This window comes from Schistocerca americana, chromosome 3 (assembly GCF_021461395.2).
Source record: "Schistocerca americana isolate TAMUIC-IGC-003095 chromosome 3, iqSchAmer2.1, whole genome shotgun sequence".
Taxonomy (NCBI): Eukaryota; Metazoa; Arthropoda; class Insecta; order Orthoptera; family Acrididae; genus Schistocerca; species Schistocerca americana.
Genome location: NC_060121.1, coordinates 961,018,109 through 961,039,897, shown reverse-complemented (window position 1 = coordinate 961,039,897; position 21,789 = coordinate 961,018,109). Strand labels below are relative to the sequence as shown.

At 44.2% G+C, this 21,789-nt stretch overlaps 1 protein-coding gene across 1 annotated transcript in view; it reads left to right on the top strand.

The window, feature by feature from the left end:
* Positions 1-426: 426 nt before the first annotated feature.
* Positions 427-21,789, top strand: part of LOC124605699 (facilitated trehalose transporter Tret1-like) — a 79,118-nt gene continuing 57,755 nt past the window's right edge. Inside the window, exon 1 of the mRNA XM_047137560.1 lies at positions 427-609. Within this exon, the coding sequence (XP_046993516.1) occupies positions 564-609 (46 nt within the window). The 5' untranslated portion in view covers positions 427-563. The remainder of the gene's footprint in view (positions 610-21,789) is intronic.

Below are 21,789 nucleotides of genomic sequence, written 5' to 3'. Positions count from 1 at the left end.
TTCTGTCTGAACTGCAGTTGCTATAGAGAAACAGCTACAGCTATAAACACCGCGAAACAGACGCGATGCATTAGATACAAGCTTCATTACGTATGCAGCTCGTTTGCGTCGATAAGACTCTAGGACACGAGAAGAAACGCCCGAGAAGGAGTGACAAAGACATATCCCAGACGGCGTTAGCACTCTATCCGTGGAAGTCGAAATGTTTCAGCCACCATGGTTTGGCACGCATCCAAGTGATATCCTCATACGTAGGCCTCAGGAAATACAATTTCTGGCAACGTGCCTCGGTGCTAGCGTAATTAGCTTGTTTTTGTTGACGATAAATGTCAGCAAGTTTTCTCGATTGCAGAATATCTCGCGCTTTATCATCGGCAGGCGAACTGATTTCGGGAAAGAGGCAGCCTTACATAAAACGCTGACCGCCGCGCACATACGTCACGGGCGGCCCGTTGGACAGTCGCGGCCGACGGCCGGCGTGGAGGGGTCAGTCTCCAGTCTCCGTGGCGCCGGGACACCTCGCGGAAGCGACCGCAGCCACCAACCACCAACCACCAACCACCATGGTCGCCAGTGGCGTCACCAAGCAGTATGCTGCCGCACTGGCCGGTAACTCTCCTCTCTCATTAATTACTCCATGGATAGGCCAACGTGTACTGTGCTATATAACTAACCAGTTACTACTCTCTCTATGTAACTGGTCCGAGGCTCAACCACTGTGCACTTTGCACCATTGCGGAAGAGCGTAATCTGTGTTACTAAACGGCTAAGATCAGCTGATGCCAATGTCAGGCTGCCTGCTTAAGGAACTCTAGCGGCAACAAAACTTTGATTTTCAGTACTTCATATATCTGTTCACCGGACTTAGAAATTTAAAAAATGCCGTCTAACCTTTCCATTAAGAAGCATAATCTAACGTTAAAGGTTCAACGCAATAAGTCAAGTGTTAAACTCAGTAACCGTCTACGTGTCTTTAGGCAGTGAAATTCACGGCGCGCACATTAAAGAGACTATATTCATTCAGTACCTGAGAAGACGGGCACTTAGCAATTCCCAACAAATTACACACATGATTTTAAACCTTTTCGAAATTTTTCAAACCATCACGCCCCACAAAACAAGAGAAAGTGAAACGTTTTCCAGTTACTACATTGTCGCTGTTCATGCAAGTAGAACTTCAGCATCAGAAACGACGTTATAGTTTAATATTCACATCACTGACGTCAATTTTCTGAAGGATTTTGACACACATACTGTGTTCGAACATTATGTATTACTTCGAATAAAACGGTCTGTTGACGCATAGTCGAAACGGATTCAGAAACATACTTCTTGTGAAACACAATTAACTCTTCATTCGCAGGACGTAATGAATGATATAGACAGGGAACCTCAAATTGATTTCATATTTTTAGGTTTCCCGAAAGCTTTGACGCTGTTTCTCACAAGAAATTTCTACTCAAACTGCGTGCCAATACAGCATGGCGACTGCATTCGTGATTCCCTAACAGGAAGGTCATCTAACGTAGTAATCGACGGAAAATTTTTGAATAAAACAGAAGTGATGTCTGGCGTTCCCCCAAGGAAGTTTTATAGAACCTCTGCTGTTCCTAATCTATATGTACGATCTAGGAAACAATATGTGTAGTCCTCTAACTTGTTTGCAGACGACGCTGTCATTTGCCGTCTACTAAAGTTATTAGAAGGTCAAAACCAATTGCAGAATGATTCAGACACGGTATTTTTATGGTGCGAAAAGTTGAAATTGTTTTTGAATAAGAAAAATTGTGATGACATTCATATGGGTACGAAAAGCAAATTCTGGTTACGCGAGATCGAAAAGCCCATCAATTCACCTAAATACCTAGGAATCACAATTACGAACAACTTAAGTTGCAACTATTGTTCTACTTAAGAGACTGCCTACACTATGATTATCCCTCCTCTACTAGAGTATTGCTGTACGGCGTGGGATCCTTACCACACAGAATTGACGGAAGGTTCCGAAGAAGTCCAAAGAAGGGCAGCTCGTTTTGTATTATCGTGAATTAGCAGACAGAGCGTCAAGCATTGGTAATCACTTTTTAACAATAGTGTTTTTCGTTGCGGTGAGACCTTTTCAGGAAATTACGATCACCAAAGTTCTCCTCCCTCCTAATTGAAAATATTTTATTTTTGCCAGCCTACTTAGGCAGAAATTATCATCGTTATAAAATAAGAGAAATCATAGCTCGTACAGAGAGATTTTACTGTTCATTTTTCCCATGCGCTTTTAGAGAGCGGGACAGTAGAAAAACAGTCTGAAATTGGTTGGAAGAACCCACAGTCAGCCACTTAAGTATTCGTTGCAAAGTAGTCATGTAGTTCTGGATGTAAATGTACTTCTTTACTACTAACTCTGTTCTCAACCCGTTTTCCAGATGGTATCCACGTATACCACTAAACGTTCCTGCAAAATTATATCAGTGTACGACACAAAGTCCAGGAGATATAACGTCGTAAACATTGAGATGTTTGAAAAACTAGCTATTCTTAAAATGATGCACAAATAATCCCGATTTTACGCAGTGTTTGATAATGAGAGCACTTCGCGACTTCCAAATTCAAAAAATGATTTCAAACATTTTCTAAAACGTTCTCGATTGCCGGCCGCGGTGGTCTCGCGGTTCTAGGCGCGCAGTCCGGAACCGTGCGACTGCTACGGTCGCAGGTTCGAATCCTGCCTCGGGCATGGATGTGTGTGATGTCCTTAGGTTAGTTAGGTTTAAGTAGTTCTAAGTTCTAGGGGACTAATGACCACAGCAGTTGAGTCCCATAGTGCTCAGAACCATTTGAACGTTCTCGATTACAGGCCTTCGATACTGTGTGATATATGGGAGCTCGGTTCTTTAAAGAATCTGGAGTCAGGTTTTTGGTAAGAACAAACCCATGTCTCCGTAAGTAATGACAAAAGCGCTTCAGTTGGTAGGTCTCTCTCTCTCTCTCTCTCTCTCTCTCTCTCTCTCTCTCTCTCTGTCTATCTATCTATCTATCTGTCTATCGCTCTCACCTTGAAATCATCATGGACTGTTATATATTGATAGTTCTGGGGCACTCTAGATTTTTTCTAATCACCTAGAATTGGTGTAACACAATAATAGCGATTTCGTCTAGGTATTGCCGTCTTCAAATTTGTTACATACTAAAGGGATGGCGCAATTTAATCGTATTCGCGAGGACATCTGTTCAGATACCCATCCGACAGTCCAGATTTGAGTTTCCATCAGTTTTCACAAACAGATTTTGTTGAAAAGGAAAGGTCTGTTTCCTTTCCCGTCCGCCCTCAATCCGAACTTACGTTCCCTCTCCAATGACCTTGTAATCGAGGAGAGTTTAAACACTACACTTCTTTCCTTCCTTTTATGGGTTAATTGTGAAGCTCATCATTAAGTCCACTTGAACGTTACAAGTTTCGTTAGGCTGTTTAAACAGCCACTAACGCGTTGCACTCCTAACTCATAACATTGCAGGTACGAAACTGGATGTACCAGCCCGAAAAAAGGTTATTATATAAGATTCCGATATAGACAGCTAGTAAAATCATTACAAAAAGCTTCTTTTAAAAAAAACCAGTCTAGTTTTCCACAACGTAACAGGAGTGGCACTTTTCCTTTTTTGGCAGCAGCTGGATAGATTTATAAGATTTCATATATTTCATTGCTGTTTTTTCATATGATTTTACACACTCGTAAAAACATTCAGTACGAAACTCTCAGGAAGAAAGATCTAAGGTAACTGCAACCAAAGATAAGGGGGCACTACAAAAATTCCTGACTAGATAGAGTGCATCACCAGTTGTACAACTGCATGACGTTAGTTCGAACAAAATCAGAATTCAATTGCGTAGTGCATAAACAGTATGCGCAGCTTCTACAAACGAAAGTGTCCTGCTGTTTCTCTTGAAGGTTGTCATTAGCTACATAATTTGGCGTCTTAAATGCACAAGGTTATTCGGGAAGTAAGATATGATACAAGGCGGTAAATATTCCCAGACAGAAATAAGAAATGTGTTTGTTATTCATATAAGTAAATCAACATCTCTGCTGTTCGTAGCTGTGTAATATCCAAGGCACGAACTGGACAAGTTGGATCAGTATCAGCTGGACTCACATTTCTCAAAACCAAGCTTCAAAACTGCTTGCACTCTTTTAGATTCTGGTTTGGCTTGATTTCCCTAAATTACTTAAGACAAATACTTATATGGCTCCTCCGATAAAGTCCCTTTGCGGACGAAGCCCATACACCCATGTTACAGTTGGTACTAGAAAGGGACCAAAAGGCGTAGGCCTGTAAACAAATTCCATCCAGAAAACTTTTTTAAATAGCTTTCAGCGCCTTTTTAGATGCATTTCTTCCAGAGCATGCCACTGCGTTTACGCAATTGAACAAGTTTTATTTTCGGTAGACTCCCAGACCTAACATTTTCAAATCTAAGTTAAAATATTCCAGTATGATTTGTCTTCACTGCAATTTACAACAGATAATTAAGGATCTTCAGAGCTTGGACAGATAGAAAAATCTGAAAAAAGACAAACAAGAGAGCAGTGCAGTTAAAGCAACGTGGGGTTACACTTCCTGGGACGTGTAATGTGTTGCAACATTTGTACGGTATATTAATTTTTAATTATTTTAATTTTATTCTACATTGCAGTTCATTGCAGTAACTTAGAACTTTATACTGTACCGTATTACTAACTTGTAAAAAAACTGCAGATATTTTATTAGATTTTTGTTCAGTACGTCTAAAACCGCAGCAAAAGAACCAAAACCCGTGTTACTGCTGTCAGCAGTGCGATTACATAAAGTAGTATTTTAACGAAAAACTGCTAGTTATTGTAAGATGCACACGTCAATAATTTTCTCAACTAAGAGCTACGTGCCTATCTTTGCGCTATGTTTATAGTTTTTCAGGGTCACTTCATTTATTAGTGTAATCATCAAGCGTCATGCGTCGTCTGCGTCACCCAGCATTGTCAAGAACGTGGCTATTGCGACCTGTACAATAATGATATATTTTTTTCTACCAATATCAATTTTTAAGCGAATCATCTTCACAGAAGAAGAGGCAGAAGAGAAAATTCCTAATGTCATAAACACAAAAAAACATACAGAATGTGAAACAATTAAAAATTAATATACCGTACAAATGTTGCAACACATTACACGTCCCACGCAGAGTAACCCCACGTAACTATAACTGCTCTTCTCTGTTGTTTGTCTTTTTGTAGATTTTTCCATCTGTCCAAGTTCTGAAGATGCTTAGTCATCTGAATTGTAAATTGAAGTCAAGACAATTCACATTTTAATGAATATTGAGATCGCGTGCGCAAACCAGATTATGTCAAGCTTCACAAGATAGAGATACCCTCACACTGCCATACGCTGCACCCAAAATTCCTTAATTGTCGCTTTAAGTCTTATTTCTCATGGTAAAAAATCACCGTCGATCACTCCGGTCTCTCTAAAGAGGACACAAAAATTACGATTTAATGACATCCCTATAACGATAAAGTTTTGCGCCCGGAGGAGTATGAAACACAGGTGGTCACACATTATATCTCGCACGTCATTGACGCAGCGAACAAGCTGATTTCACGTGCTGCGATCTCCTAAAGGCTTTCGAAACCATTGACTGATAATAAAGATACAATCATACGCAACGCCTCGACAAGTGTGTAGCTGGCTCGATATCGTTACGAAGCGATATGAAATGAAACGTGCATATCAAGTAATTGCTGATAAGGAAAAATAAATGACTTCAGTTTACTGCGAGAATTTTTGAAATGTGTAGTGAAAAACATGATTCCTATCCAACTTCCGTTTTAACACGGCTCAAGTGAGTGAGATCGTTTAGTGGTCGCTTCCAAGTAGAATATTGAAGAAACATTGAGGCATCCTGCTGGGTTTATATTTCTTTTATAGCAGATGACCAAATTGTCATCCGCTGTGATATACATAAATTGTGGTCTACTCATAGGAAACTGTCGTACAAATACAGGTTTCAAGGGAAATTCTTACAATTCTTTGGCGTCTGCGATGAGCGCACTGACTCCAAGTGATCGATAAATTGCGGTAGTGAACTCTGTGGACGTCAGTAGCAAATTATCGGATTGTAAGACATCAGATTCTTGCATCAAAATACATAACGTCCTGGAACGATAACTCTAGGTTTATCGAAAGAAATCATACTAAACCCTCCGTCGGTGGCAACCTTTTCGTAAATTCGTTCGGTCGCAATGTGCCAAAAAAGTAAACAATTTCAAACTGAAATAAAAAGAAGGGTTAAAATGGCTCTGAGCACTATGGGACTTACCTTCTGAGGTCATCAGTCCCGTAGAACTTAGAACTACTTAAACCTAACTAAGTTAAGGACATCACACATATCCATGCCCGAGGCAGAATTCGAACCTGCGACCGTAGCTGTCGCGCGGTTCCAGACTGTAGCGCCTAGAACCGCTCAGCCACACAGGGCGGCCTGAAATAACACCCACCACCTTTTAGGTCTAGCGAAGTTTCCTTCGTATTTACCTTCTTTAGGATCGAGATTAACGAATTAATAAAGTAATTGAAGGAGAAAAGTTTTTATTACCCAAAACACACGATTCTGAAAATAACCATATTTCAGCTCTCCATTGTACTTGCTTTAAAATTTTGACTGAATTGTGACCTAAACGTTAAAAGAAATCATAAAAAAAACATGTAGGCGCTTCAGTCTGGTTCTAGTGAGCTCAGTCCTCAGATTTGCTGGATTTAGGCTCCTCACGAAAAGTTGGAAGGATGGCAACTTTGCGCTCACTGCAGACGCCGTTTGCGTGTTTATTGCAGTTCGCCTTGGCACGAGACAGACATCTCGTAACGGTAAGCCTCCTGAGACCAGCTTAGGTCGGGCTGGGAATACTCCTTCGCCTCTTGAAGGGTGGTTCGATCTTACGATCGTAGTTACCAAAATGCCTTGTGGGGCCGAACTTCTTCAGGCAGATTTAGACGCTGGAGGGGATTCCATGGCTCTTCTGGCTCCTTCTCTGCAGCTCTGGAAGAGAAAGCCCATGGGCTAACTTTTTGAAGAATGCCCTCTTGTGCAATGGTTCGAAATCATTGCCAAGACAGATGAACAGGGAGTTGAACCCAGTCCCATTCATCGTCGAATAAAAGATTACCACTGGCCAACGCATGTTGTTTCTGTACACATCTGCTGAAGACATTTAGGCTGCAGTGTCCACTCCACCCTCTGCAGAGTTGTAGAATGCTATGATCTCTCGCCTTTTGGCCATTCCAGATGAAGTCTCAATAGTATCGTCATTATGAAGCGAAGAAAAGAGGATCACATTTTCTGCTCTTTGGGGCAGTATGAGACCACTGTTTTCCCATTGTTGACCCGAACATACAGACACGTACACAAAAGCTGGTGGCTACTGTTTCTTGTTTTCCTTTAGCATAGCAAAGTAGGTGAAATTATGCTTTTTGAGTTCATCAACAGGAGTAAAGTCGGTAAACAAGTTGTCTGACGTGTTATTTTGTCCACTTACCGTTAAGGGTACAACCATTCATTTGACAAAATCAGGTGGTTTGTTGCTCACTCTGCAAGGATCCTCAGGCTGTGTGTCAGTATATAGGGTGGTCCATTGATAGTGACCGGGCCAACTATCTCACGAAATAAGCATCAAATGAAAAAACTACAAACAACGAAACTCGTCTAGCTTGAAGGGGGAAACCAGATGGCGCTGTGGTTCGCCCGCTAGATGGCGCTGCCATAGGTCAAACGGATATCAACTGCGTTCTTTTAAATAGGAACCCCCACTTTTATTACTTATTCGCGTAGTACGTAAAGAAATATCAATGTTTTACTTGGACCACATTTTTCGCTTTGTAATAGATTGCGCTGTAAGAGTCACAACCGTATAAGCACGTGGTATCATGTAACATTCCACCAGTGTGGACGGTATTTGCTTCGTGATACATTACCCATGTCAAAATGGACAGTTTACCAATTACGGAAAAGGTCGATATCGTGTTGATGTATGGCTATTGTGATCGAAATGCCCAACAGGCGTCTGCTATGTATGCTGCTATGTATCCTAGACGACACCATCCAAGTGTCCGGACCGTTCGTCGGATAGTTACGTTATTTAAGGAAACCGGAAGCGTTCAGCCCCGTGTCAAACGCCAACCACGGCTTGCAACAAATGATGAAGCCCAAGTAGGTGTTTTAGCTGCTGTCGCGGCTAATCCTCACATCAGCAGTAGATAAATTGCGCGAGAATCGGGAATCTCAAAAACGTCGGTGTTGAGAATGCTACATCAACATCGATTGCATCTCTACCATATTTCTATGCACCAGGAATTGCATGGCGACGACTTTGAACGTCGTGTACAGTTCTGCCACTGGGCACAAAAGAAATTATGGGACGATGACAGATTTTTTGCACGCGTTCTATTCAGCAACGAAGCGTCATTCACCAACAGCGGTAACGTAAACCTGAACAATATGCGCTATTGGGCAACGGAAAATCCACGACGGCTGTGACAAGTAGAACATCAGCGACCTTGGCGGGTTAATGTATGGTGCGGCATTATGGGAGGAAGGATAATTGGCCCCCATTTTATCGATGGAAATCTAAATGGTGCAATGTATGCTGATTTCCTGCGTAATGTTCTACCGATGTTACTACAAGATGTTTCACTGCATGACAGAATGGCGATGTACTTCCAACATGATGGATGTCCGGCACATAGCTCACGTGCCGTTGAAGCGGTCTTGAATAGCATATTTCATGACAGGTGGATTGGTCGTCGAAGCACCATACCATGGCCCGCACGTTCACCGTATCTGACGTCACCGGATTTCTTTCTGTGGGGAAAGTTGAAGGATATTTGCTATCGTGATCCACCGACAACGCCTGACAACATGCGTCAGCGCATTGTCAATGCATGTGCGAACATTACGGAAGGCGAACTACTCGCTGTTGAGGGGAATGTCGTTACACGTATTGCGAAATGCATTGAGGTTGACGGACATCATTTTGAGCATTTATAGCATTAATGTGGTATTTACAGGTAATCACGCTGTAACAGCATGCGTTCTCAGAAATGATAAGTATCACATTGGAACAACCGAAATAAAATGTTCAAACGTACCTAAGTTCTGTATTTTAATTTAAAAAACCTACCTGTTTACCAACTGTTCGTCTAAAATTGTGAGCCATATGTTTGTGACTATTACAGCGCCATCTATCACAAAGCGAAAAAAGTGGTCCATTTAAAACATTCATATTCCTTTACGTACTACACGAATATGTAATAAAAAAATGGGGTTCCTATACAAGAAAACACAGTTTATATCCGTTTGACCTATGGCAGCGCCATCTAGCGGGCTAACCATAGCGCCATCTGGCTTCCCCCTTCAAGCTAGACAAGTTTCGTTCTTTGTAGTTTTTTCGTTTGACACTCATTTCGTGAGATATTTGGCTAGGTCACTATCAATGGACCATCCTGTACACTTCCAAGCTGTGGGTGTAGGTCGTCTTTGCAGCCGTGAGGGTTAACAGTTTGATATCATTCTTGTTGGGTTTTGAGGGAATGACTGACAGAAAGGGTGTCTTCCTCTGAAACCTGCGAACATTTCTTCGACGGTGACTTTCTCTCCAACAGAATAATTGTTTTGAGAATTCTCGACAAAAATTTCAAAGATTTCACGAATGTAACATAGCCAGTCATACACTTTCCTTCGCTCTCTGGAATTGCAATCGCCGAAGCGAAGGCACCTGAACAAGGTTTTAAAGCGTCTTAGGCTCATGACCGGGCCAAATTTTTCAACTTCATTGTTCTCACGACCCCAGAGCTTTTCCAAACTTTTACGATTTTCTTTATAGGCTCCTGCAAGGTACTGTAAACCACTAAACGCCAGAACTCCAGTCACATTTATTGGCCTGATGTCTCTCACTCGTGCAGCAGTCCCGCTGATGCTCTTCATATATTGACTGATGTTTTTCACCATTATTTCTAGCATAGTATCAGTGAAAAAGTGATTCCAACACTCAGCTGTGATTTTGCTCGGTCTAGCTGTTCCCAGAGCCCCTGGAAGATGAGTGATAATATTTTCTGGTCCTCTGTGCTTACCCCTATTCCAGGGGCGGGCAAACGTTGCACGCGGCTCACGAGCGCACAGCGCTGCACGTGTGCTGCTCGCGTGCAGTCGTCGAATGGGGCAGTGGCGACAGCCGGCAGGTTGCGGCAGTGTAGTACCAGGCTAAGCTGCGGACGTTGATGCGAAGCGAGCACTATGTAGTGAACGTTGAATTTCAAGAAACGGAGAAGTGAAGATTTGCTATCTTTTAAAAAGTAATGGGAGAATCTTTTTTTCTTTGTGCAAAAACGTGAAAATTCGAAACGTTTAATATGTGGCAGTATTCTCGCTGGTCAACGGAAGTTTAGTATTGAAGGTCATTATAATAAATTTTACAAGGACGAGTACAATTTATTGTCGGATTCTGAGTGGATGGGGAATTGACTGAGCTTAAGAAGAGCGATCTGACGATACCAGATGAATCTGTCGTAGTTGGCCGGCCGGAGTGGCCGAGCGGTTCTAGGCACTACAGTCTGGAACCGCGCCACCGCTATGGTCGCAGGTTCGAATCCTGCCTCGGGCATGGATGTGTGTGATGTCCTTAGGTTAGTTAGGTTTAAGTAGTTCTAAGTTCTAGCTGACTGATGACCACAGCAGTTAAGTCCCATAATGCTCAGAGCCATTTGAATTTGTCGTAGTTGCTGTTGTCACGAGAGATCTGCGACTTTCTCTCGTCATGTCTCTCATCTAACTGGTTTAACATTTTATGGAGCACTGTTTTCAAGTTTTCAGGACGACAACAATAATAGCCCAGCGGTATGTGCAAGTTATAAGACTGCGCTCAATATAGCGAGAGCTGGAAAACCATTTGCTGAATTAATAAGTCTCGGTTATGAGCAAACATCAGTGATGAAAATTTACGTAACTGTTTGTGTTTGTCTGCATGTAGAAATTTTGTTCCAGATATTAAACGTGTTGTAAACTCCACCTGTGATAATTAAATAAAACGTATCGTAGGTAATAGGTACTCTTTCAAACCATGATTTCTTTCAAGCACTCCTACTAATCTTATTCCTTCATTCGATAAAGCAAGCTAGGAAACAAAACGCATTACAGAGGAAGGAGCGGACAGAAGGTATGGTTGGGTTGGGAGATAAGCGGGTGGCCAGCTTGCCCCTGTGTGCACGCAGAACACCTGTTAACTGCACGCGTGCAAGTGCACCGCACATGTGCAGGATTCCTGCCCGCCCCTGCCCTATTCGGTGGCTTCCTGGTCCATTTGGTCTTCCTATCCTTCCCTAGAGCGAAGGGTGTATCTTCTTCCCCAGTATCACAAACCTCTTCATCGTCAGAATCAAGTCACTATACTGTTGTTCAGTAGACATATCATTTTCTTCTTCATCCCCATATTTTGACGAAATATAGCTTTCTTCATCTAAATCTTCTTTGAGCACTGCATCCTCATCATCATCAGCTGTCAAAAGTCTTGTTATCTCCTTGACATCCTCCTCGTTACTCAAACTGAGCGCGCTCTTCGCCATATTATCCAAAAACCTGGAACAAAGGACAAACGAATTAAATAGTTTCACCATAACGGGTTCATTTGCAGTGTGAAAATCATGTACACGTCATTAAAGCACCCTTTTGTTCTATAAATCCAAAAAATAACCTTATAAACTGGTGAAATATAACCAGGCTCCTTTCCCTGTGACGACGCGACGTAGCGATGACAGCGGTGGAAGGTGGGGAGGGGGGCGCCACCTGTCGCAGGGGAGCCAACCGAAAAGCTGCAGCTGTGCATTTTTTCAAGGGTGCGACCGACGGAGGGTTAACTGCCCAGAGTTTATCAAACTCTTGGAACATATACCTGTCAGCCGGTACATATTTGAATGGGGTAAATGGAAATGTCGTGTGGCTAGGGCCTCCCGTCGGGTAGACCGTTCGCCTGGTGCAGGTCTTTCGAATTGACGCCACTTCGGCGACCTGCGCGTCGATGGGGATGAAATGATGATGATTAGGACAACACAACACCCAGTCCCTGAGCGGAGAAAATCTCCGACCCAGCCAGGAATCGAGCCCGGGCACTTAGGATTGACAGTCTGTCACGCTGACCACTCAGCTAGCGGGGCGGACATTTGAATGGGGTGGTGAATGGCAAAGTATAGCAGAAGGCGTGTGACTGGGATGCGTAGCGCCTTTACACACGAAAGGAGCCATAATTGCTTGTTGGTGGTCTGTAGAAATTCTTCTTCGAAATGTAAGACATGGACAATGTGGGCGTGCCGACAAGAGCATTGTTTCCCATTGGAGAGACCTTACTGTGTACGGCTTATGACTGCGCTAGGAAAACAAATGCTTTCGCTAAACTCACACCTCCGTGAGAAACATTACGAGGAAAACCTTCTTCCATGTGCGTGGCCACCCTGAAGTCATGAAGCCACCTGAAGGCTTCGCGAGTGGATGAGCTCGTTTCCGACACGCCGCAAGCCGGACAAAACCGCGAAAACGCTTTCTGTACTCGGGTACCTGAAAGTCTGGTCAGCTTTTAGCAGAAAAGTTGCCAGCCTCGAACAGGAATCAAAGAGAATTCCTCAGGGTTCATCGTCTATCGGCTAGCACTGCTATACAGTCAGCCAATGATAATATGTGTGATTCTTCGGCTTCAGCTGGCGTATTTGTTGATCAAACGGTCCATGCGTGTACTGCCGGTCACTAGTGGCAATTGACACAATATTTCGGCGATCAGGCATGTCACCATCTACGTGTGTTGAGAAATGAGCTCCCGAGGGCACGCGGTCGACTTATATCCCCATCCACCCCAGGCAGTTTCCTCCGCTGTTACCGCCCGAGGGAGAGTGTCGGCAATAACAAAGACGCTTCCGTCGGAGCCTGTGGTAGCGTCGATGTAGTCCCTAAGTACGCCCTGGTCGCCAGGCGTCTGCCAAGGCCAGCTTTCGGGAGCGGACCACGAAGGGAACGGCTTATGGTGAGAGAGGATATAAGTCGGCTACGTGCCCTCAGGAACTCAGTTCGTAACGTACCTGATGATCATACATTGAAGGCTTTCACGACCGGATGGTACTGTTGTTGATAATTCTTCCAGGTTATACGGCCGTGGTCCATGGAATACTTCAATTCCTAACGTTTCGTCCAATCCTACGTTGGACATCCTCAGAGGCATGGCTGGTCCTCAGTCGGCAGGACTCAACAGGACCAGCTATACCTCTAAGGATGTCCAACATAGTATTGGACGAAACGTTAGGAATAGAAGTATTCCATGGACCACGGCCATATAACCTGGAAGAATTATCAACAACAGTACCTGATGATAGCGACATGTGTGATACCCAAAATATTATGCCCGTTGTCCAATTGGATAGATGGTACGCCTGAGGACTGTTTGATCAATGATAATATGTGTCGACAACCAGAGAGCTGGGGAGCTGGGGACCTTTTCTTTAGTAGAGTGATGAGATTCGGTGTTCATATTCGGTGAACTTTTTCAGTGGAGACGCTCAATGATAAGAGACCTCGTAATGATTCTTTCGAAAACTTCGTGTTGAGACTTCATCTCAAGACTTTGCCCTTGGTGCTGATCCGATCCCATGATGGCTTCAGCAATTTGCATATTGTTTTGTTTCCCACTCCAGTTTTTGCAGGATTTCATTCCAAGCTGATGCTTACTCTCACGAGGATTCGACTATGTTTCCTTCTTTGAAGTCTTCCGTCCGTCACCTGACGCTACTTTTGTTGCAATCCGATTGCGGTGCTGATCCGAGGGTTGACACCGCTGCCAACGAGTCGTTCTCATGACCACCGTCCTCCAGTTCGAATCTGATTCCTCGGGTGCCACCTTCGTAATTCAACCGCAGGTTAAACACCGTGGTCGGTCAGAGTGCAGACCCCTTCAATGCAGCCAAGCGAGCGCTCGGCTGTGTAACCCTCGCCACTGGACGGCGGTGCTAATCCTCTCAGTCTGCACAAAGGGAACAGACCAGTCAACAGCCAATACCTGTCAGTTATCTACGGCGCACTGTCTACTAGCGAAGTTGACAGGCAAGGCTACAGCCCAAGACACATGCCGCCACATATCGACGCCCGCCGACAGCCAACACTGCACTGTCGGCGTCGGATCCAAGACTTAAATGATGAGATCTAACTGACAAGCCATCTCCCCAGAAAGTCCAATGGCGCAGTTTCTGCCCAGTCCAAGCACCCTAAGACCCTGTATTTAATGATTATTTGTTTTGTTTTTTGTTGTTTTAACGTATTGTTTCAGTATTACTATATGTTTTGACCTCTCAGTCATCCCGATGTTCCGCACACATCCAGTGAAGAGATGACTTTTGGTTTGCCGGCCGGTGTGGCCGAGCAGTTCTAGGCGCTACAGTCTGGAACCGCGCGACCGCTTCGGTCGCAGGTTCGAATCCTGCCTCGGGCATGGATGTGTGTGGTGTCCTTAGGTTGGCTAGGTTTAAGTAGTTCTAGGTTCTAGGGGACTGATGACCTCAGCAGTTAAGTCCCATAGTGCTCAGAGCCATTTGAACCATTTGACTTTCGGTTTCACTAATGTTGGTTAAGTCAGGCGCCCAGAAAGCAAGAAATCAACCTTTTTTTCCTGTAGCCCCACTAAAATTTCCCGTTAACCCAGGACTTAATTTCGGTCGTAACGCACCAGAACGGCGTTCCAGCATTTCTTTGAACTTGCTGGAGAAAGTGGACACCGGAGGCTTAAAACAGTACGCGTATATTAAATCGCAACGTAATTGCAATTTGCCGCTGCGCCGGCACGAGTAAACGTGACAGTGGGTGAGTAACGTGATGCGATAGGCAAGGGGGTGGGGCAGGATATTGCGTGTGTGTCTGAATCATATCCAAGATAAGTTGAGCTTTGCTCGGGAGCAGCGACCAGTACATATCGATAACGTTCGTGTCGATTGTCTTTGCTTATGACAGCCAGCAACCTCAGAGATTTGCAGTATAACCAATTAAGTTCAGTTTTGTTCCCAAGCTGTTTACTTGTAGAAGTGAATATGAACATAAATCAATTCAATTGTCCTGCAACACAATGACATTTAATGCATTTACTGAACATCTACAGGGTGTTTCAAAAATGACCGGTATATTTGAAACGGCAATAAAAACTAAACGAGAAGCGATAGAAATACACAGTTTGTTGCAATATGCTTGGGACAACAGTACATTTTCAGGCAGACAAACTTTCGAAATTACAGTAGTTACAATTTTCAACAGCAGATGGCGCTGCAAGTGATGTGAAAGATATAGAAGACAACGCAGTCTGTGGGTGCGCCATTCTGTACGTCATCTTTCTGCTGTAAGCGTGTGCTGTTCACAACGTGCAAGTGTGCTGTAGACAACATGGTTTATTCCTTAGAACAGAGGATTTTTCTGGTGTTGGAATTCCACCGCCTAGAACACAGTGTTGTTGCAACAAGACGAAGTTTTCAACGGAGGTTTAATGTAACCAAAGGACCGAAAAGCGATACAATAAAGGATCTGTTTGAAAAATTTAAACGGACTGGGAACGTGACGGATGAACGTGCTGGAAAGGTAGGGCGACCGCGTACGGCAACCACAGAGGGCAACGCGCAGCTAGTGCAGCAGGTGATCCAACAGCGACCTCGGGTTTCCGTTCGCCGTGTTGCAGCTGCGGTCCAAATGACGCCAACGTCCACGTATCGTCTCATGCGCCAGAGTTTACACCTCTATCCATACAAAATTCAAACGCGGCAACCCCTCAGCGCCGCTACCATTGCTGCACGAGAGACATTCGCTAATGATATAGTGCACAGGATTGATGACGGCGATATGCATGTGGGCAGCATTTGGTTTACTGACAAAGCTTATTTTTACCTGGACGGCTTCGTCAATAAACAGAACTGGCGCATATGGGGAACCGAAAAGCCCCATGTTGCAGTCCCATCGTCCCTGCATCCTCAAAAAGTACTGGTCTGGGCCGCCATTTCTTCCAAAGGAATCATTGGCCCATTTTTCAGATCCGAAACGATTACTGCATCACGCTATCTGGACATTCTTCGTGAATTTGTGGCGGTACAAACTGCCTTACACGACACTGCGAACACCTCGTGGTTTATGCAAGATGGTGCCCGGCCACATCGCACGGCCGACGTCTTTAATTTCCTGAATGAATATTTCGATGATCGTGTGATTGCTTTGGGCTATCCGAAACATACAGTAGGCGGCGTGGATTGGCCTCCCTATTCGCCAGACATGAACCCCTGTGACTTCTTTCTGTGGGGACACTTGAAAGACCAGGTGTACCGCCAGAATCCAGAAACAATTGCACAGCTGAAGCGGTACATCTCATCTGCATGTGAAGCCATTCCGCCAGACACGTTGTCAAAGGTTTCGGGTAATTTCATTCAGAGACTGCGCCATATTATTGCTACGCTTGGTGGATATGTGGAAAATATCGTACTATAGAGTTTCCCAGACCGCAGCGCCATCTGTTGTTGAAAATTGTAACTACTGTAATTTCGAAAGTTTGTCTGCCTGAAAATGTACTGTTGTCCCAAGCATATTGCAACAAACGGTGTATTTCTGTCGCTGCTCGTTTAGTTTTTATTGCCGTTTCAAATATACCGGTCATTTTTGAGACACCCTGTAACTGTGTCTCGTGACACTTCGTATTCTGTTTTCCCTAACTCTTCGGGAAGTCGGAACTGTATGTGACTCTGATGGGCCAGAACTATCCTCATCGTCACTCATCAATACATTCTTCATTAATTAATAGTGGACACGAGTTTAACGAGTAGCTACAGCGCAACTGTTTGAGAGTTTCGGCTGGCAGCATTTGAAAAATGACGCCATAGTGTAGAGACTACCAACTTCTGCTGATATGTATCGAGCAGAACTAGGGAGCAAAGTGAAACTGCTACGAGAACAAGGGCGTTTATCGTTTATATTAAATCTTATGTTTCTATTGTTTTGATTATAAGAAATCAGGTTTTAGAAACCAGAATTTCAGGACAGTATACTGCAGAAAATAATTTCTCATTGTGAGTTTTATCGCAAGTTTTCACAATTCGAAACTTTTGATTTTTGTAGCTGGGAGGGGAAGAGGGGTGGTAAGAGGAGTTTATGGTTCAGAAGTGCGTTTCGGCACTTAAAATTTTGGAAGTTAAGCATTTTTAGTATCCAACATGAGCTTGATATAAGGCTTGAAACTCTCTTCGGGTTTGCTGCCAGATCCTAAAATCAACTCGATTCGATGTTTCGGCCATCCAACTGTTCGCCATCTTCAGGAGTACGCTGCTGCTGCTGCTGCTGAGTCCCTTCTCAGCAGGTCTCATCGACGAGATATGGAATTGAGTTGATTTTATGATCCAGCAGCAAACCCAAAGAGACTTTCAAGACTTATTACGCTGGGAAAGCCTACGAAGGCACATTGATATAAGGTTGTTTATCACATTTTTGGTGCCAACGAGGGTCTCGGTGTTACACAAATTAACACATCTTGGGCCCACCATGGAAATCGATATCACGTGAGTTACCACGGTGGTAAACCATGTAAGAGATAAAACTTTCCTGTCAGCAAAAACAAACGTATGATATAATGTGTTCAATCTCTCGAATACGTGGGTGACAACCTCGAAGTTCTGCCTTTCTGTGCAGAGAGACTGGATGTGGAGCTATCACATAGACTGCGAGTCAAAACACTATGACCACCGCACACTACCAGACTGATGGCGTTGCAGGCACTCTAGCAATGATATGGGTCACAAACAGGGGAATCCGCTGACATAAGCAATTTTGACAAAGGGCAAATCGCATGGCCCTTCTTCTGGGAATGAGTCTTCGGAAATGGTGAATCTGAACGCCTGTTTGCGTGGTACTGCACTCACCATCTATACAAACTGGCAGAATGGCGGTGAAACCATAGAACGCGACAAAGTGTTGGACGTCCACACCTCATCACAGAAAGGTCAGTAAAGTACGAGGAGCATTCAAGTTCTAAGGCCTCCGATTTTTTTTCTCCGGACTGGAAACACATAGAAAGATGCACATTGTTTTAAAATGAGGCCTCGTTCATTGTAAATATGTCCCAGAGATGGCAACACCGTACGGCAGATGGAATTTTACCGCCAGCGGCGAGAATGAGAACTGTTTTAAATACTTAAAATGGCGACGTTTTCCTTACTTGAACAGCGTGCAATCATTCGTTTTCTGTATTTGCGTGATGTGAAACCAATTGAAATTCATCGACAGTTGAAGGAGACATGTGGTGATGGAGTTATGGATGTGTCGAAAGTGCGTTCGTGGGTGCGACAGTTTAATGAAGGCAGAACATCGTGTGACAACAAACCGAAACAACCTCGGGCTCGCACAAGCCGGTCTGACGACATGATCGAGAAAGTGGAGAGCATTGTTTTGGGGGATCGCCGAATGACTGTTGAACAGATCGCCTCCAGAGTTGGCATTTCTGTGGGTTCTGTGCACACAATCCTGCATGACGACCTGAAAATGCGAAAAGTGTCATCCAGGTGGGTGCCACGAATGCTGACGGACGACCACATGGCTGCCCGTGTGGCATGTTGCCAAGCAATGTTGACACGCAACGACATCACGAATGGGACTTTCTTTTCGTCGGTTGTGACAATGGATGAGACGTGGATGCCATTTTTCAATCGAGAAACAAAGCGCCAGTCAGCTCAATGGAAGCACACAGATTCACTGCCACCAAAAAAATTTCGGGTAACCACCAGTGCTGAAAAAATGATGGTGTCCATGTTCTGGGACAGCGAGGGCGTAACCCTTACCCATTGCGTTCCAAAGGGCACTACGGTAACAGATGCATCCTACGAAAATATTTTGAAGAACAAATTCCTTCCTGCACTGCAACAAAAACGTCCGGGAAGGGCTGCGCGTGTGCTGTTTCACCAAGACAACGCATCCGCACATCGAGCTAACGTTACGCAACAGTTTCTTCGTGATAACAACTTTGAAGTGATTCCTCATGCTCCCTACTCACCTGACGTGGGTCCTAGTGACTTTTGGCTTTTTCCAACAATGAAAGACATTCTCTGTGGCCGCAAATTCACCAGCCGTGCTGCTATTGCCTCAGCGATTTTCCAGTGGTCAAAACAGACTCCTAAAGAAGCCTTCGCCGCTGCCATGGAATCATGGCGTCAGCGTTGTGGAAAATGTGTACGTCTGCAGGGCGATTACGTCGAGAAGTGACGCCAGTTTCATCGATTTCGGGTGAGTAGTTAATTAGAAAAAAAATCGGAGGCCTTAGAGCTTGAATGCTCCTCGTAGAATAGGCGGCGATTTGTGGGACCTATAACCACAGACTGACTCAAGCACAAGTGTTCTGCAGCACATTGTCGAACATGGCTCCGCAGCAGATGACCCCTACGTGTTATCATGTTGAAACAATTACTTCGTCAATTACGATTGCTGTGTGCACATCATAGCGATTAGATGGTGGATCAATGGAAACGTGCCACGTAGTCGGGTGAATAACATTTCCTTTTACGCCGGGCCGATGGCAGTGTCTGGACACTCTACCATCCAGGCGAACGGCTATTCGAAACATGCACCATGCTACAAGCTCACGTCATGGGGATAGTATTTTGTTATGGAGGAATTCACGTGGGCCTTGCGTCACACTAATTCCTCACGTACTCTCCTCGTGCAAAAGTGTTAACTAAGTGCACGTCAGGGTTTTAAAAGCTTGTTGGCTTCATAGGTGTCTAAGGTACGACCACACAACTTTCGAACTATCCTGTTATTATTCTACTAATGTCTTATAACTGGACTAAACTTCCAACAGGATTCTGGTTGGGGGACGTGGACGAAGTCCTAAAATAGCTGTATACTGTTCAGTAATCGCCTGTTTATTGAATCGTCGCTAAAAATTGTGATTGCAATGACTGACTGATTCACGAGCTCGCCACATATCTGTTCAGAGTGCACCGCTCTACGTTTCAGAGGTAGATCGTTAAGTTCCTAAACTCTTGCAGAAATTCTGCAAGTTCCCGGAGTTGTCGCTGGAAAAATTTCAAACACTCTAATCGAGACTGGCAGACCGCCAAAGAGAGCACGTTTTGTCTCATCTAGTGATTAAAATAAGTGAGGCAAAATTTGACAGCTCGAGGAAACACTGTGTGTGACTGTGTCCTGTGCTGAATGAGCTATGGACTGGTCGTGGAGCAAAACCAGCCTCTTGCACAGCTTCCCGCTACGCCAACATCCTATGAAGCAGATGGTTGTAATGTTTTGGTTCATCAGTGTATTTGCTTCACAATGTCGAAGATGAAGAAGTAGTAGTAACTCTTGAGGTATGCATTTTAGAGCCCATGTCAAATAGACGTCTTTGCTTCTAATGATCGTTCCTGTCACATCCCTGAATAGTGACTTCTCTTCATGCAACAACTTGTATAAATTACTGAAGTTAAAATCTTCTGGGTTATCAGGACGCGTCATGTTTCTTCTAAAATGTTCGACGTTTCGATCCCTCTGCTGGGATCTTCCTCGGGATCTTTTGGTGTCCACTACTGCTAGAACACTGTCAGAGACGAGTGTCGCGTCCACTTATAAAGGGGGAATTTTCTGGCGTTCAAGCTGGAGAAGTGATAGTATTGGTTAAAATTCATATGGCTACCACTGGTGGGCCATAGTCATAGGCTAATACAGAAGAAGGGGCGTTGGCAGCTCATCTCCTGTGGATACCACTGGCGGTCATCGTCATGGGATAGAAAGGCACTATTCCACACTTATGCTGGAGAAGGGTTATTGGTTGAAATGCCCGCTACCGCTATTGGTTGGTCGTCATCAGTGGCTAGTTTCGAAACCCACAGAGCAAGAGAGAGGGAATGTTTACCAAAAATATTATTGTCCGCCGAGTTCACTTGCAGCACGTTGTTTACGCCGCTCACACACCGCTGCCGCGTATTTACTTCCTTGATGGCGGGGAGTCACGATGCCGGAAGCCTATAGTCGTCCTCTCTATTGAAATTAGATGCATTCTTAGAAATCAACCGCTTCTTGGACCTTTTTTCTATAAATGTTTGTTTCTTTAGCCAGTGCACGCACGTTATTAAAATCGATGTAACAACCACAATTGTCATGATGTTCCGCTACTGCTGATTTTGCACTTTGTTTTAACCGCATGTTCCGTTCTTGTTCCTAAATGCGTTCTTTAACAGTTCTTCCCCTTTCGCCTATATACACTTTGCCGCAGCCTCATGACACTTGATAGACGCCTGCATTGTGGAGGTAATCAGGTGCATCCGTGTTCCGTCGGAAAAAGTCTTTTATTTTGTTTTGACTAAAGAAGGATGTCTGAATACCATTTTTCTTTAAAATTCTGCTTATGCGGTCAGTGACCCCATATACAAACGGTAACCTGACGGAGTGAGAAGGCGATTTCCCGTCATTCTTATTAGCGGTATAAATATTCCGCCTTAAAGCCCTGTCGATTGAATAACTATCATACCCATTTGCCTTCAATGGCGTCTTTAAAAAATTCAACTCCGATTCTAAGTTGTCGTCATCGCTGATACGGAAGGCATGTGAAGACAGAGTGTTGAGTTCTGCTTGCTTCTGGGCTGGGTGGTGGTGCGAAGTGGCATCTACATATCTGTGTTAGTCGGCTTTCTGTAGACTCTGTGACCTAGAATGTTACCAGATCTTCTGTGTAC